Raw genomic sequence first — 14,304 nt, 5'->3', positions numbered from 1 at the left:
CGAGTTTCATACAATTTTTTTTGCTATTCCAAACAAATCCTTGAATGGAATTGTAAGTCAAATGTCCATGTATCGAGAAATTCAATTTGAGAGTGTGTGCGTGCAACTTGGAGTTAAACCTTCCGAAGTGCCATGGGAACCTTCACAACAACTGCACAGAAAGTTTAACTCCATGTTGCACACACTCTCACTTTTAATTTCTCGATTCCAGGGATGCACTTTGTTTTTTGAAAAGTCTGTGTTTTTTTTTTTAAATTCAAGTACATCAATTTACAGTCATGGAAATTCATCTGAAATTGACTTTTTACGCACGAAAAATTTTGCTGTTGATATTTTTACAAAATATTAATTTAATGAAGTTTTTAAACAGTCTGAGCACCTCAAAAATTTTCTGACACAAGCTCAAATGTCTGTGAGACACAGAAAAATCTGTACATTTGGCATGATTGATGTATTCAGTCAATGCATCGTTTAACTCAAAACATTGTTGAAAAGTATAACTTTTCAAAACAAGTGCTGAAAAGTTGGCATCCAAAAGTTCTTCTTTTCAGCATTTGTTTTGAAAAGTGTTTCTTTTCGCTTCTGTTATTTTTAATAGAGAAAAGAAGGCTATTCAAACCCCTACCAAATTAAACGATCACTTCAAATCAGCATGTCGGCATTGTCATCACCCTTCAACCCGCATAAAGTTCTCGGTTCACCGGTTCTAGGTTAGAACTTCAGGTGCATTCCACTCACTTCAACAATGAGGGAGGGTCATTCGCTGGTAACCTCTGGCCATTCTTCAGAACCAGATGCAATTATGCTTTCGTCGCGCACGGTGCAACCCTCTAATTACCGATTTGCCCACGCAAAACAGCTCGTTGATTAATGACCCGACATTACCTGCCCCTACCTGTGTGGGGCTCACTCGGTGTTGAGAAGTCTTCTTGTAACCAGATTTAATGCTAGGCGGGAGCTAAAGTGGCAAAAACTGTACCCCTTGAAGCTTAGCCGATCTGTCGTCGAGTGTAAAGTTTGCAATTTTTGCAGCCAACTTATGTCATAGACAAATAGAGACAAAACGGTTGGCATTATGGGCTGTATCTGAACAAAGTGACAGTCTAAAGTCTGATTATCTGTGCTTGATCGGTTGATCATAGAGACGTTAAGTCTAGTTAAAGAAAAACCTAACTTGACACGATGAGGAAGATATAGCGATATAATCTGCAATGTTTGTGGCGACCATTCACCGGTGGGGTGAGAAAACCTCACCACCTCGAGCTGTAGTAACTGATACTAACTAATTCACAGCTACGGCAAAAGCCAGACCAGTCGGCGGCGTTAGAGGTCATACCTTGAGTCAACTTCCCTGCAGCTATCAGGGCACCAAAATCGCAAGAACGGCAGTTTGTGACGAATCGATCGATTTTGCTTCTAGTAGAAATTCTATTGGTTTGCAATTAAGTTGTAAAACGTGATTGGTATCTTTTTGTGGCTGTTCGTTGAAACTGTTTACCTTGAACCGAATTGAAATGGAATCCTAAATCTTTGTTTATTTAGATTTCTCAAAATTCATGAAAAATTTATTTATCATTTTGTTTAAATTATTGAAAAACAACCATTCTAGTGAATTCAGACAAGAGAATGCGTATCGAAAAGCAGGGTGGCCACCTCGGGAAAAAACCGGGAATTTATTCCACCGGGAGAAAACCGGGAAAAACTCGGGAATTCGACTGACAAATCGGGAAAATATTTTAAGTTTTGTCAAAATTTGACAAATTCCTCTTAAATGACTTCAACGTATACTTTTCTCTATTAGAATATTACTCTAGTTATTGTAAATGAAGAATTCGGGAAAATAATGTTTGAATTTGTGTAATAGACTCAAGCTACTAGGCTTTGATTGTTTTTTTTTTTGTTGGGTATTCTATTGTATATTTCTTTGGCGAGGGGGAGAAGCAACTATGATTACCACTTACACCACCGGACCCGGTTTAAAAAACAAATGTTTGATAAGTTGCAATTTTTCTGATCAAGTTCGCGGTTCAATAGAAAATTTACTCAGCGCTATGATTTTTGATGTCGTATTTCAATAATTATTGAATTTCATAAGCATAATAAACAATTTATTTTTGTTTGATTATGTATTTCAATATCAACTTGAGGGTGCACAGCAGCCAAGGAAGTTGTTGTCTTTTTATTCCAAAATTGTCAAGCTTACGGATTTAACCCAACAACAATATGATTGTTAAAAGAGTCAAAATCAGCTTTGACACATTCTCCGGCAATGTACACCTTAGGATGAAATTTTGAAAAGCATGTATGAGCTATTTGGATATTTTTCCTCGATTCTAGACTACTTGAAGCTTCAAAAATCATGGTTTTCATTAATTGATCATTTGAATATCATTTTGTACAAGTTGGTTAGGTTATGCATCAATTCGTGATAAAATCATCGTTTTAAAACATTTTTCTAAAAACTCCTGGTTTTCAGCGAAACAAAATCCAAAAAATATTCTTTTGATTGAATTTTGTAGGTTTTTAGTTGTACTAAACGGAAATGTCATGGGTTTGCAGTTTATCTTAAGTTAAGTATTTTTTCAAACTAGTGTAAGTTTACCATTTTATTGCGTTGCAACGTCACGAAAAAGGGACATTTGTTTATGTCAACAAAAAACAAAACACTCAATCATTTTGATATTTCGGATGCTCTTTGTACTTGGAAAGAGCTTTCAAATGCAATCTAGAGCGACTTAATTGGTTGTCTAGATCCAAAGTTACAACAGGTTTAAGTTTGCGTTGCAACGTCACAAAATTTTAAATCATATTGGTCACATGGCAAAAAAGGTGTATGCGTAGTTGGTTGTTGAAGATAAAAGGATACTAAATATTATATATTTGTTAAATAATGTTTCCGAGCATATTTACAGAAGAATTGTACATGGGTCATTCACAAATTCCGTCATTTAAGTTTGATGCAACTCGAAAAAAAGTATTTTATGAAACTTGATGAACAAACCAAAATAGACCGATGTTCACAAGGGGGAAAAATTCTAAAACTTTCAAAAAAGTAATCACGTAGTTACTGGATGGCCCCTTTATGATAAACTGATTTACGTGAAGGTTCATTCTAATACAACGCAATGATTTTTTTTATCTCACACCCTTATGTAAGTCAAATTACAGTAAAATTCATTAAACAATAAAAATCACGTGATTCGATTGTTTTTTTTTCACAAACTTTTGTCACTCTGTTGTTGGACGAACCCTTACTTAAAAAAGTTGTATGCAACGTTTTGTTGTTCACAATTAAAAATGTTATGTTGCGCAGTAAAACAGTTATATTATTTCCTCAAATTTAATTTAAAAAGCACAAATGTCAACAAAATAAGTTACATTGTTTGCAGATCACCCCTTAGGGGCCATGAACAAACGATATGGGCACTTTATTTATAAATTCAAAATAAGCCCTCCTGAAAACTTGAAGCTCCTCACCTCCCTTCTAAAACTTCCACGTGTTTTGTAAGTTGCCCAAAACCATTAAAATATTAAGGGAGCGTTCTTGCATTACGTAACAAAACATTTATATTTTTAGACCCCCTCCAATACATTTCCGATACACTTTTTTGTGTAAATCCTCGAACCCTCCTCCCTCCCCCTTGATATTACTCCGTTACGTAATGCATGGACGTCCCGTTACCTGGATAGAGGACGGGAGTGGGGGTTTCTTTCGTGATAATGGAATAATACAAAAAAAATATTTTGAAAACCCTTTGGAAAACTTCGAAAATCGTACTGCAACTGTGAAAGCAGAATAGGGGGAGGGGGGTCTAACATGGGCAGGCCAATCAATTCACATGTCCTTGTACTGTCTATTAATGTCTTATAATCAAATCTTAACCTACAGTTGTTCAGCCTAACAAAAACTATGATTTATTTTGAAACTATAATTTCGTGACGTTGCAACGCAACGAAAAACCCTGTTTTCAAAAACAGAGCGTTGCAACGTCACGAAATGTAAGCGGTCTTCAAAAATCGAGGTTAAATTTTATCGAAAAACTAATGATTGCATTCGATTTGTTGGCCAATTTTACACTAAAAATTGAAGAAGAACTCCTAATTTGCCGTTTAACAGAGCAGAGTTAATGGCGAAACATGAATTGGGTCAGGATTGAGAAAAAGTCATGCGTTGCAACGTCACGCTACATATCCCCCTCTCAAAAATAGAATATGTGCTTAAAATAATGTTTTAACATTGTTTCTTATAGGAAATTTAATGTACTTTCCGAATCTGTAATAACATATGTACCTTTTCAATGTAATTTTGAGTTACAGCCGAAATACTGAAAAAAGAAAAGTCAAAGCGTTGCAACGTCACGGCGGAATGTGTCTTTATTTTTTTTTTTGTTGGCAGTAACTTTAGGCAATAAATAACCGATAGTTCCCATAATTTCGAAGATACTAAAATATGCGTACCGAAAATCGTGGTGCAAAAAGCTTAGCTTGATGTGCGCCGTTAAAAATAAGAATACAGTTCAGACTCGATTATCCGAAGGCCTCGGAAAAAATAAAAATATATAAATATTGAAATAAAACGCCACAGTTTCAACATTTGCATGGAAAAAGTGTTTTAAAATGCATTTTACACTTGTTCAGTTGTTTTGCAATCATTAGTTTTCAAATAATGTAAAATTTAACGAAATCAAAAAATTAGCGAAAAAAAAATAATAAACATAGACAATTTTCAAAAATTCTAATGATTTTTAAATCAACCCAAACATGCTAAAAACGATTCTGAACGCAGGTGAAAACATCTAAAATTGATTTCAGTTGATTCCACTTAAATTTTCATTATAATTTAGAAGTTTTTTGAAAAAAAAAATTGCCCCCTGATTTTTCGGGCCAATTTTGAAGGGGGGAGGCTAAAACTAAATAAAATTTGTACCAGCCTAAACTATTTTAAAATTATTTAGAATTATGAAATTCAAGATGGCGGCCAAAATGGCTGAAATAAAATATTGAAAAAATGCATTTTTAAATTTAATAGGCAATCAGCCACTCAACAGTGACTAAAATTAAGGCGCTGAACTCGAATTTGATGTTAACAGTAAGAAAATAAAAAAAGCCAATTGTTTTTTTATTGTTCAAACCTTCGGATAATCGAGACGGACTGTTTACAATGTTTACTGTAAAACATTTGGTGGAATTTCAAAAATCTGTTTTCAGTAGTATTTTATAAGATGATTTTTTGCTTTCTCAGTCAAACAAATTATTAAGGACAAACTGCCATGAAACTTTGTGCTTGTGTTTTTAAATCAGATTTGAGTACTTTTTTACAATTTTAAAATGTCGGAAATATTTGGTATTTAAGATATTTTTTTATAGTTATTTGGGAATCTTTCAACAGTTAAATGCCTATCAAATTGTGTTCAGATTCAGAACATTTGGAAAATATCTTTTCTTTAAAATTTATTTTATAAATTGTAATTTAAATTTTAAATAAAATTTTGAGATATTTTAAAATTACAATATTTTCAGAGTTCAACTGCATAATAGTCATTTCAATACAAACAGTCACTTTTTATTTTTATTCAAACACAAAATTGAGTTTTTGTTGGGTTTTATTTAATTCTCATCTGAAAATTCCGTAAAAAAAGATTAACTGAATTTTGGCTGTTTTGGTTGTGTTGTTCAGAAAATCGCAGCACGGTCAATTGATTTTTTATCATTCTGTGTTACTCAAAAATTTAAAAACATCCAAACATATTTATTTTTTTCTTTTTTCAATAAATTTGGCACGGCTCATACAAAGGATGTATCGAGAATTATGTTTATGCTTGCGCGATCTGGGAGTCGCGATGAGGGGTTGAAGTACAGGCCAACCCAAAGGGGTTTTTTTGACATTAATATTTTTTCTAGAAATCATCTCATCAATACCTAAATGCTTGCCGAAGATACTAAATCGATCCGCTAAAAATGTTTTTAGTTACCGATTGTTTAAATATATGGCACTTTTTCTCTGGGAATCGTTCTTCTTGGATTTACAAAAGCTTTTTCAAAGAATACTGGAGAGTATTTGCATAAATGTTGTTGTCTTTTGCAAATATTTTCTACCCATACTCATACCCAACATTGTAAATGCTATTTCCTGCTTTACAGTAATAATTTATGTAATTCTTAAATTTAATACAAAACGATTTTTTATTGATTTTAAGTTAAGAAAAATGGTGGAGCATGGAGATGAAAAATCACAAGCATTATGGAAAATAAGGATTTGGACTAAAAACTTTTAAAAACGGCTTCTTACTTTTTGTTCTCAATTTGAAAGCTCCCTTGAGAAATAAAAATATTGAACCAAAAGTATACGTTGTGTATGCGTTTAAAAAGTATTTTGATACTAACGTCAGTCTATAAAAAAAACATTGTAATTTGATTTAAAACTATATGGAAAAATTCCTTCAGGCCTCGGGAGAAAACCGGGAAAAAACCGGGAAATTGAAAATCCAAAACTGGTGGCCACCCTGCGAAAAGTTAAACTTTTCAGATGAGTTATTCATCTTGACAGCACCATGAAAACTTGAGCAATTCTCAAAAAAAAAAAAAAAAACTAACCTCAATTTCCCCTCTTTTCACCCCGCCAGCAACCCAACGCCGTACGGGGCGAACGACGCCGTGGTCGGGCTGCGCTGGCCCTGCCTGATTCCGAACTCGATGACGGACCTGCCGTACCTGGACGTGACGAACAGTATGACGGCACGGCACAACCCGGACGCTGAACGGCTTCGCTTCTGGGATCGCACCTACGAAAAGTACAACGGCCCCATCCTGGAGGGGCGCAGCTAGACGCAGATTCCGAGGGTGTTTTTAAAATTAGTGTTTAAAAAAAAAAGAAGTTGAAAATAGCTATTATTTCTGCAAAACAAAACAAGATGGAACTTTTTTTCCAGTGCTGCTATATTAGAAAACAGAATCATGTATTTTTAAACATTGCTTTTCTCGCGGTAGATAAAAGTATGAGTGAGATTGAGTGAGTCCGATGCCAGTTTTAATAAGTGAGAGGTTTTTGGCGGAAAACTTTCTTGTATTTGAAAATTCTAGTTTCCTAGTTGAGTAAGCCTTTAGAAAACTAGTGAATTCGTTGCGTTTTTTTTCGGATAGTTTTAGGTGAACCAGATTATTGACTGACTGACGAAAATGTGTTTTAAAAGAAGATGAAATAAACGATACCTGTTCTATAAAATGTTGTTTTTTTTTGTTGTTCCGAAAACCGAATAAAAACAAAACATAATAACCAATGTTGATTATCCGACACACCTTTGCAATTTGCATGAAAATTCCTTCGGTGCACGAATTCAGTACACAGTTGGAACATTAATTTAAATGTTTAGTAAATTTAAAATTAGGCGATAGCAAATATGTTCAAATGTTTATGTCACACTCCTCCTTCAAAATTCAAAATTGGTCCTAAAAGTCAGGGGTCAAAATAATATTTAAAAAAACTTTAAAAGTTCAATGAAAGTAGATGTCTAATCAACTGGAAACAATCGAAAATACATTTTTTGTAGCAATTTTGTTTTTCGCAAAAACGTTTTTTTCGACTTTGGAAACGAATAATTGCAGAACAACTGGACAGGAATTAACAGTTTTTTTAGGTTATTGATAGACCTTTCCGATCAAATAAAAAAACTTCCACTGGGAGACCTTTCCATTGTGCTCTGAATTTGGAAAATCTGAAAACCCTATCTAATGGTAAACATGATTTAGTTAAATTGATTGAGCACCGAAAGTTGGATTAAGTAACGTTTTAACCTGTAGAAGTCATAAACAAGCTTCTTTAACCTTGCTTCAAAATGTCGTGATCGGAGACATTCTTTTATAATAAAAACACAGCTATTTTGCAATTAACAAACGGCACATCTTATTTCACACAAATTAACCACAAAACTGATTCTGGTTAAAATGTCTCTAAAATTTCAAAATCATGCCTAATTTTAGTACAGTTTTATTTTTTTGGCTGGATACAGTCCAGACTCGATTATCTGAAGCCTCGAATATCCGAAGTTTCGATTATCCGAAGGTTTGTATGGGACTTCGGATAATCGAATCACCAAATTTTTTTTCTCTTTCTTGTTTTCAAATTCGAGTTCTGCAACCCCATTTTAGTCAAATTTGAAAAGTTGATTGTCTATTAAATAATAAAATCCATGTTTTCAATATTTCAACACCGCCAAATTGGCCGCCATCTTGGTTTGAAAAGTCTTAAATCACTTCAACGTAGTTTAGGGGTCATACTTAAACTTGACAATAAAAAATTAGGCAACGAAAAATTATTTTTTTCGTGATTCGATTATCCCTATTATCCGAAGTACCTTCAAATAATCGAGTTTGGACTGTACTAAAATGTAAAAGTGGTTTGAAAACAATTGATGATCTCCATTTGAAAACATTAATGATCTCCTATGGTACGTTCGTTTGAACAGCCAGTGCGGCACTGAGTGCCACACTCGTCGGTGCCAGTTTTGGTTCAAACGAACACTCTTTTTCAGTGTGCATGGAATTCGCACGAAACTATTGGCACTACGCCCCCCGGGGCATGGCCTTCCTCTAACGTGGGATTTCTGCTCCAGCGCCTCTGACGAGACAGGAGAAACAGGAGAAACCGGGACCGACGTTTTACTTCACCATCCGATAGAAGCTCAGTGGATAAGGCGGGAATCGAACCCGCGTCTCATAGCATCATCGGGATCGGCAGCCGAAGACCCACATGGAAATTCGCATGAAACTGAAAAAAATATCGAGTGCGGCACTAGAGTTTCAGTTCCAAGATGGCGACGAAACTCGTGCGGAACTAGCGCGAGTTTCTTCAAACAAACACTTTGACAGCTCTGAGTGCGGCACTCAGTGCGGAACTAGCAATCAAACGAACGTACCACTAGATTTGCCAGCAGTTCCAAATAAACGTGCATTGCGGGAGTGACGATCACGACAAAGCTAAACTTCAACACGTCTGTACCAAATCTGTGTGAACGTGTTGCAGCAATAACAACAACAATCATCCGTACGTCAAGTTTGTTTTGGTTTGTGTGGTGAAAATTTGCACAAAGTGTCAAGTGTTGCATCCAGCCCTCTGTCACGACGGCCGTGTTTATAAAACCTAAATGTTCGACGCGAACATGAAGACAACAAAGAAAATGAAGAACGCATTTGCTGTCAAAATTTGAAAATAAACAAACCGCGTGGTAAAAAAGGCATAGGGTACGTTAACCATTAGTGGACCCCTTTCCTATAGTGGACCCTCTGAGGGGTTTTTGATGAAAAAATCAATAAAATCACAATTTCAAGCGTGTTGTTGTCTACAAATCTTTTATTTGGCATGTTCAGCATCATTTAAAACAATGTTGACTGACATTGAATCGTCCTTTTCATCAAAATAATTGTTTTGAGTTCGACATCTGAAATCAGCCATGGCCACTAGCATTTTCACAACAAAACAGCATTTATATTTTATTATTGAATTAACTATCCAATCATTTTTGACTGATCATTTAACTTCAGCAAGTCGAAATAATGTAAGTTTAAGGAACTTTACTAAAATAAAGCGAAGAACTGCTCATTTTTGAGCAAAAATTAGGGGGGTCCAATATAGGACAACGAAAATCCAAACTTTTCCAAAAGTGGACCCTTGTAAATTTAACCTTCAAAAATGAAGAAAACGTTGTATTTAAGCAAAAGTTTGTCTTAAACATACAATAAATACTTGTTGTAATCAACCCAAACGCATATTTTTTCAATTATGAGTATAAATATAGCTGATTTCATGTTAAAAGTACCAACAATTCTGAAACCGTAAGAATTTAAAATTAATCGAAACTATAGTTAATTGTACTTAACTGAAGCATCATAATTGTCGTTTGAAATGATATTTTATAATAATAAATCAATAACAATTTTTTTTTAATAAACGTGAGTGGTTTTATCAGCAACTGTAAAGCAACTGTATTGTTTAGTTTCGGTCCACCATTTATGTAATAAATATGGAAAAATTTGAATCAAAATAACATTTTTAAATTTATTTTTATTTTAACAGTAGTTTTTGAAAAGTTTTCTCTGATCTTTTTCGGAAATAAATGTGTTTAAATGTCTGTTAGATTTTTTCGTTGTTTAAAACCAAATTTGTTAACAAAACATATTTTCTTATGATGAAAAGTGAGCAAAATCCATCTTTTATTCATTATATCTATCATTAGACCTACACCATGCATCAAAACATCCAAAATCGTTTAAATTTGGTATAAAAATAACAGTTTGCCTATAGTGGACCCGGGTCCACCATCGGATTATGGACCCGGGTCCACTATAGGAAAAGGGGGTCCATAACAGGCAAAAAAAACTTTTTTTTCAAATGGCTATTTTTCTGCTCAAAAACGAATAACTGATGAAACAAATAGTCAAAATTGTTCAAAAGACTTCAGATTTCATTGTTTTGTACAGAGGGTTATGAAAAAGTGCTTAAAATATTAAAAATTTGTAAAAAATGTGCTTCGGCTCTACTAGGGGGTCCACTAATGGTTAAAATACCCTAATTTCATGATGTTGAAATTATTTCCGACACGGATTTCCAAACACAAGTTCCCGAAAGACCCTATCCGCCAGAGACTATGGATAAAAGCCCCGCGAAATTGCGATAAAGACGGTCACGGATGTTTCTGCACTTGGTCGGTTAATCCCTGCCGGAGATTGCAGCGAGTTGTTCGGAAGGATCTACAGCGGGACTTGGCCAGTCCCCGGTCCAGTACTACCCGGCAAATCTTCCAGGTCAATCGGAAGCAACAGTTCTCACCTTTTTTCGTAACAGATTTACACACACAAAAAGTGATGTTTCTTGAAGATTTGGTGTAAACAAACAGACAACACCAATACTGCTACACTCACAGAGCCCACGCAGCAGTATTAGTGAAGAGCCCACGATAAACAACGTGGGCTCTTCACTAATACTACTGTGGGGCTCTTCGAGGTTTTGGTGACTGTCAAACGTTCTAGCCATTTACAGTGGTGCCAGAGGGTTGGTTGCATCGGTTGCATCTTTGCTTTTATTCAAGTTTTAAACATAACTCAGTTCTGTTTTTGATGATTCAAATGATACTTGTAGTGTGATTTTTATGTAAAAAAACATTGGAGTAAGTAGGGGGAAATCCTCAGCAGATTAAGGATTCGGTCCAATGAGAAGGGAAAGGGTGTTTCATGTTCAGGCGTTTCATTTCGCTTTACGAAACTTCGGATTGCTACCTAGTGTGAGCTCTAAGACGAAGTTTTTGTTCAGAAAATTGTTGAAGCAATTAATTAATAAGCAAATTATTTGTAGTGAAAGAACGTTATTGAACAATATATTATGTATACATTTTATTACATTCAAACTCATTTTTTTCAATATCCGATTGTAAATTCAGCTGTACTAATCGACCAAAATGGACAGCAAAGCAAAGATTAAACCAGAAATGGCAGTCATTAAAACTGAGCCTGTCGATTTCGAAGAAGCTCAAATCTTTGAAACTCCTCTCGAGCCAATGCAAGATCCAGAAATTCCTTCGTTCCAACCGGAACCGTTCTGCTCACTTTGCCTTCGGGAACGCGTCACAAACACCGTGTTTTACACGTTCGACGTTGAATGTTCCGGCTCACTGCGCGACACGCTCAAGGACACCTTCGGGCTGGAACTTGCTCCGAAGAGATGCCACATCTGCACACCCTGCCGGAAGCTGCTGAAGCTGGTGGAGAGCTTTCGGGATTGTTGCTTGAAGGCTAATAGTTGGGCCGAACAGCACATGCAGGTCGAGCAGAAAGCAACTGCACCGCCTGGAATTTTAAAGTTGGGTGGAGATTCGTGGTTTTCCGATGGGACTGTGCAGGCGATTGATTTGGTGACGGATGCGATTAAGGAGCGGACTACGTTGATTGTGGAGTACGATAGGGTGGAGGTCAAGATGGAACTTGGGGAGTCGATGGTGGATGATGGAAGCAACGCTGGATCGAAGAGTCGGATTAAGGAGTGTAGAAGGTGCCACCGGAAGTTTGATGGACTGAGGAGTTATACTTCGCATAAGAAGTGTTGCAAGGGTGTTGAGGAGGATGACAATCTACATTGCTGCAGCATTTGCTCGGTGTCGTTCCGAAGGGAGCAGGACTTGGAGACTCACGTCAATATGCACGAAGGTAACAAGCCTTACGAATGTCGGGTCACGTGTGGCGAACGGTTCTACGGGAAGAACCAGCGCTTTCGTCACGAGAAACTTTGCCGGAAGCAGCTTGGCATGGAGAGGGAACCTTCGGAATGTTCAGATCCAGAGACGGACCATGAACCGATGGAGATCAACGAGTGTGAGCGGTGTAAGAGAAGGTTTGACGGCAAGCAGAGCTTGATATCACACATTACGCATTGTCAGAAGGAAGGTGACGCTAGAAGACTGTTCAACTGCGATATTTGTTCGATTTCGTTCTCTACAAATCAAATGCTTAAGGCACATTTGAACAAGCATAAAGGTTTGACTAATTGTGGTTTCCGCTTTTGCTAAACTAGTCTAAGCTTGATTTATTTTAAGGGATTAAGCCGTACAAATGCCGCAAGTTCTGCGACAAGAAATTCTACGGTGGAGTTTTCCGATACCGACACGAGAAGGTCTGTCGCGAGCTGGAGGTAAAAGCGGTCGAGTGTGCGGATTGTCATCGATTCTTTTCGGGCCATCGGGGACTGCAGATGCACGTGAAGACATGCCGGAAGGATCAGCAAGACGACCGCTTGATGTATACGTGCGACATCTGCAAGATATCGTTCACCAACAAACTACAGCTGGATGAGCATCGTAACAAGCATAAAGGTTGTGACGAAATTATGTTGAGGGTAAAATTACCTTCAAAATAACATTTATTCCAGGAATCAAACCATTTGAGTGCGAGTTCAACTGCGGGAAAAGTTTCTTCGGCCCAGGGTCTATGAGAACACACGCAAAAATCTGCAGCCGAAAGCCGGCACTTTTGCGACCAGAACCACCCGTCGAAGAAGTGCCTCCAGCAGAGCCGGAACCTAAATCAGACCGAGAAGATCCAAACGCACCGTTGGAAGTGATCCGGTGTGAAAACTGTGACAGGCTGTTTGACAGTAAAGGTGCCCTCATGGGTCACCTGAAATTCTGCCGACCTGGAAGCACGCCGATCAACAACGATCAGCTCTTCTACAGCTGCCCAATCTGCTCGGTATCGTTTACGCGGAAGCCGCGACTGGAAGCCCATCTCAACAAGCATAATGGTGAGTTGTGCTTCGACCCGGTCTGAAACGTGTACGTACCCGCTGTTGCGTTTGAAACGGACTACGTAAACGATTCGAATTGGATTCCGTTTCAGAATTCCGATTGAGTTGACTGGGGAGGAGTTGTATCGATTCTATTCAAAATTCCGTTTTAGGCATCAAAGCATTCAAGTGCGGCAAGTGTGGCCAAGAATTTTTCAACTTGAAGCCGAAAAACAAACACGAGAAAAATTGCAACGTGTATCGGTGCAAAACTTGCAAGGTCGAATATTCTTCCAGTCAAGCGCTGGTAGATCATGTGAAGGAAGTTCATGCACAGGAAAATTACGTGCGAAACGTGCGGAGCACAGTTTCTGAGGAAGTTAGTTATTAGATGATGCAAGTTTGAGTTTTTTTTCTAGCTAACAATCTTAAATTTCAGCTTCAACTTTATGCGACATCGACGGCAGAAACATCCGGAAGAATTTGCCTCATTAGTTGAGCAAACTCCGGAGCAAGCGGCTCTCTAATCTTGAGGTTCTAACTGAAAACGGCACCAAATTATCCCTAAAATGAAAAATTCAAATCCAAACATCTAGTAATTAGACCCGTTTTTCTTTTCGGTGTATCACAAAAAGTCCTTTAGGTTATTTGGTGGTTGGTAGAAACTTCCGTTCGAACACTCCAAGGGCAACCGAGCTAATCAGTGTCTTGTCTTGTCAGGTCAGCTTCATGACTCGTTGCACTTGGTCCGATGTCAAGTTTTTTCGTAATCCATCGTAATAGCTCGATCCCTCTGTGCTCCCTTAAGTTGATAGATGGTGTCTTTCACTTTTGAGGCAATGACTGTCAATGATGGATCTGAATTCTGGGTTCAGAAATAGTAAATTGAAATGAAAATAATAGTGATTATATTTTCATTTCAAATTTCACTGTATTATGCTTCACAATCAACACAAAGAAACCCATTTTTTGTTTGAAACATTCTGAATCAAGATTTTGAATATTTTTCTTCTAAAACAAACATGGCCGCCAAATGGTCG

The 14,304-nt window shown here is 36.9% G+C and overlaps 2 protein-coding genes across 3 annotated transcripts in view; both read left to right on the top strand.

Moving 5' to 3' along the window:
* LOC6046598 (esterase B1) overlaps positions 1-7,222 on the top strand; it is a 43,099-nt gene extending 35,877 nt beyond the window's left edge. The window contains exon 8 of the mRNA XM_038248734.1: positions 6,624-7,222. Within this exon, the coding sequence (XP_038104662.1) occupies positions 6,624-6,825 (202 nt within the window). The 3' untranslated portion in view covers positions 6,826-7,222. The remainder of the gene's footprint in view (positions 1-6,623) is intronic.
* A 3,832-nt stretch (positions 7,223-11,054) lies between these two features.
* On the top strand, positions 11,055-13,863 carry LOC119765265 (zinc finger protein 675-like). 2 transcript variants are annotated; one of them, XM_038248787.1, is made up of 6 exons: positions 11,055-11,159; positions 11,430-12,519; positions 12,579-12,854; positions 12,911-13,282; positions 13,438-13,643; positions 13,704-13,863. In XM_038248787.1, the coding sequence occupies exons 2-6, from the start codon at positions 11,448-11,450 to the stop codon at positions 13,761-13,763; spliced, it is 1,986 nt and encodes a 661-aa protein (XP_038104715.1). In that variant the 5' UTR covers positions 11,055-11,159; positions 11,430-11,447; the 3' UTR covers positions 13,764-13,863. The 2 variants fall into 2 exon arrangements, with proteins under 2 accessions (XP_038104715.1, XP_038104716.1); XM_038248788.1 differs by lacking the exons at positions 11,055-11,159; positions 12,579-12,854 and having other exon boundaries at positions 11,320-12,519.
* Positions 13,864-14,304: the final 441 nt, after the last annotated feature.

Source organism: Culex quinquefasciatus, chromosome 1, assembly GCF_015732765.1.
Source record: "Culex quinquefasciatus strain JHB chromosome 1, VPISU_Cqui_1.0_pri_paternal, whole genome shotgun sequence".
Classification (NCBI taxonomy): Eukaryota; Metazoa; Arthropoda; class Insecta; order Diptera; family Culicidae; genus Culex; species Culex quinquefasciatus.
This window is presented reverse-complemented; position numbering and strand designations above follow the sequence as displayed.

Bases quoted from the DNA above. Each gene is read 5' to 3' on its own strand.
- LOC119765265 (XM_038248787.1), top strand. From the start codon at position 11,448: ATGGACAGCAAAGCAAAGATTAAACCAGAAATGGCAGTCATTAAAACT. The intron at 12,520-12,578 runs GTTTGACTAATT...ATTTATTTTAAG, and splicing joins ACATTTGAACAAGCATAAAG to GGATTAAGCCGTACAAATGC. The intron at 12,855-12,910 runs GTTGTGACGAAA...CATTTATTCCAG, and splicing joins GCATCGTAACAAGCATAAAG to GAATCAAACCATTTGAGTGC.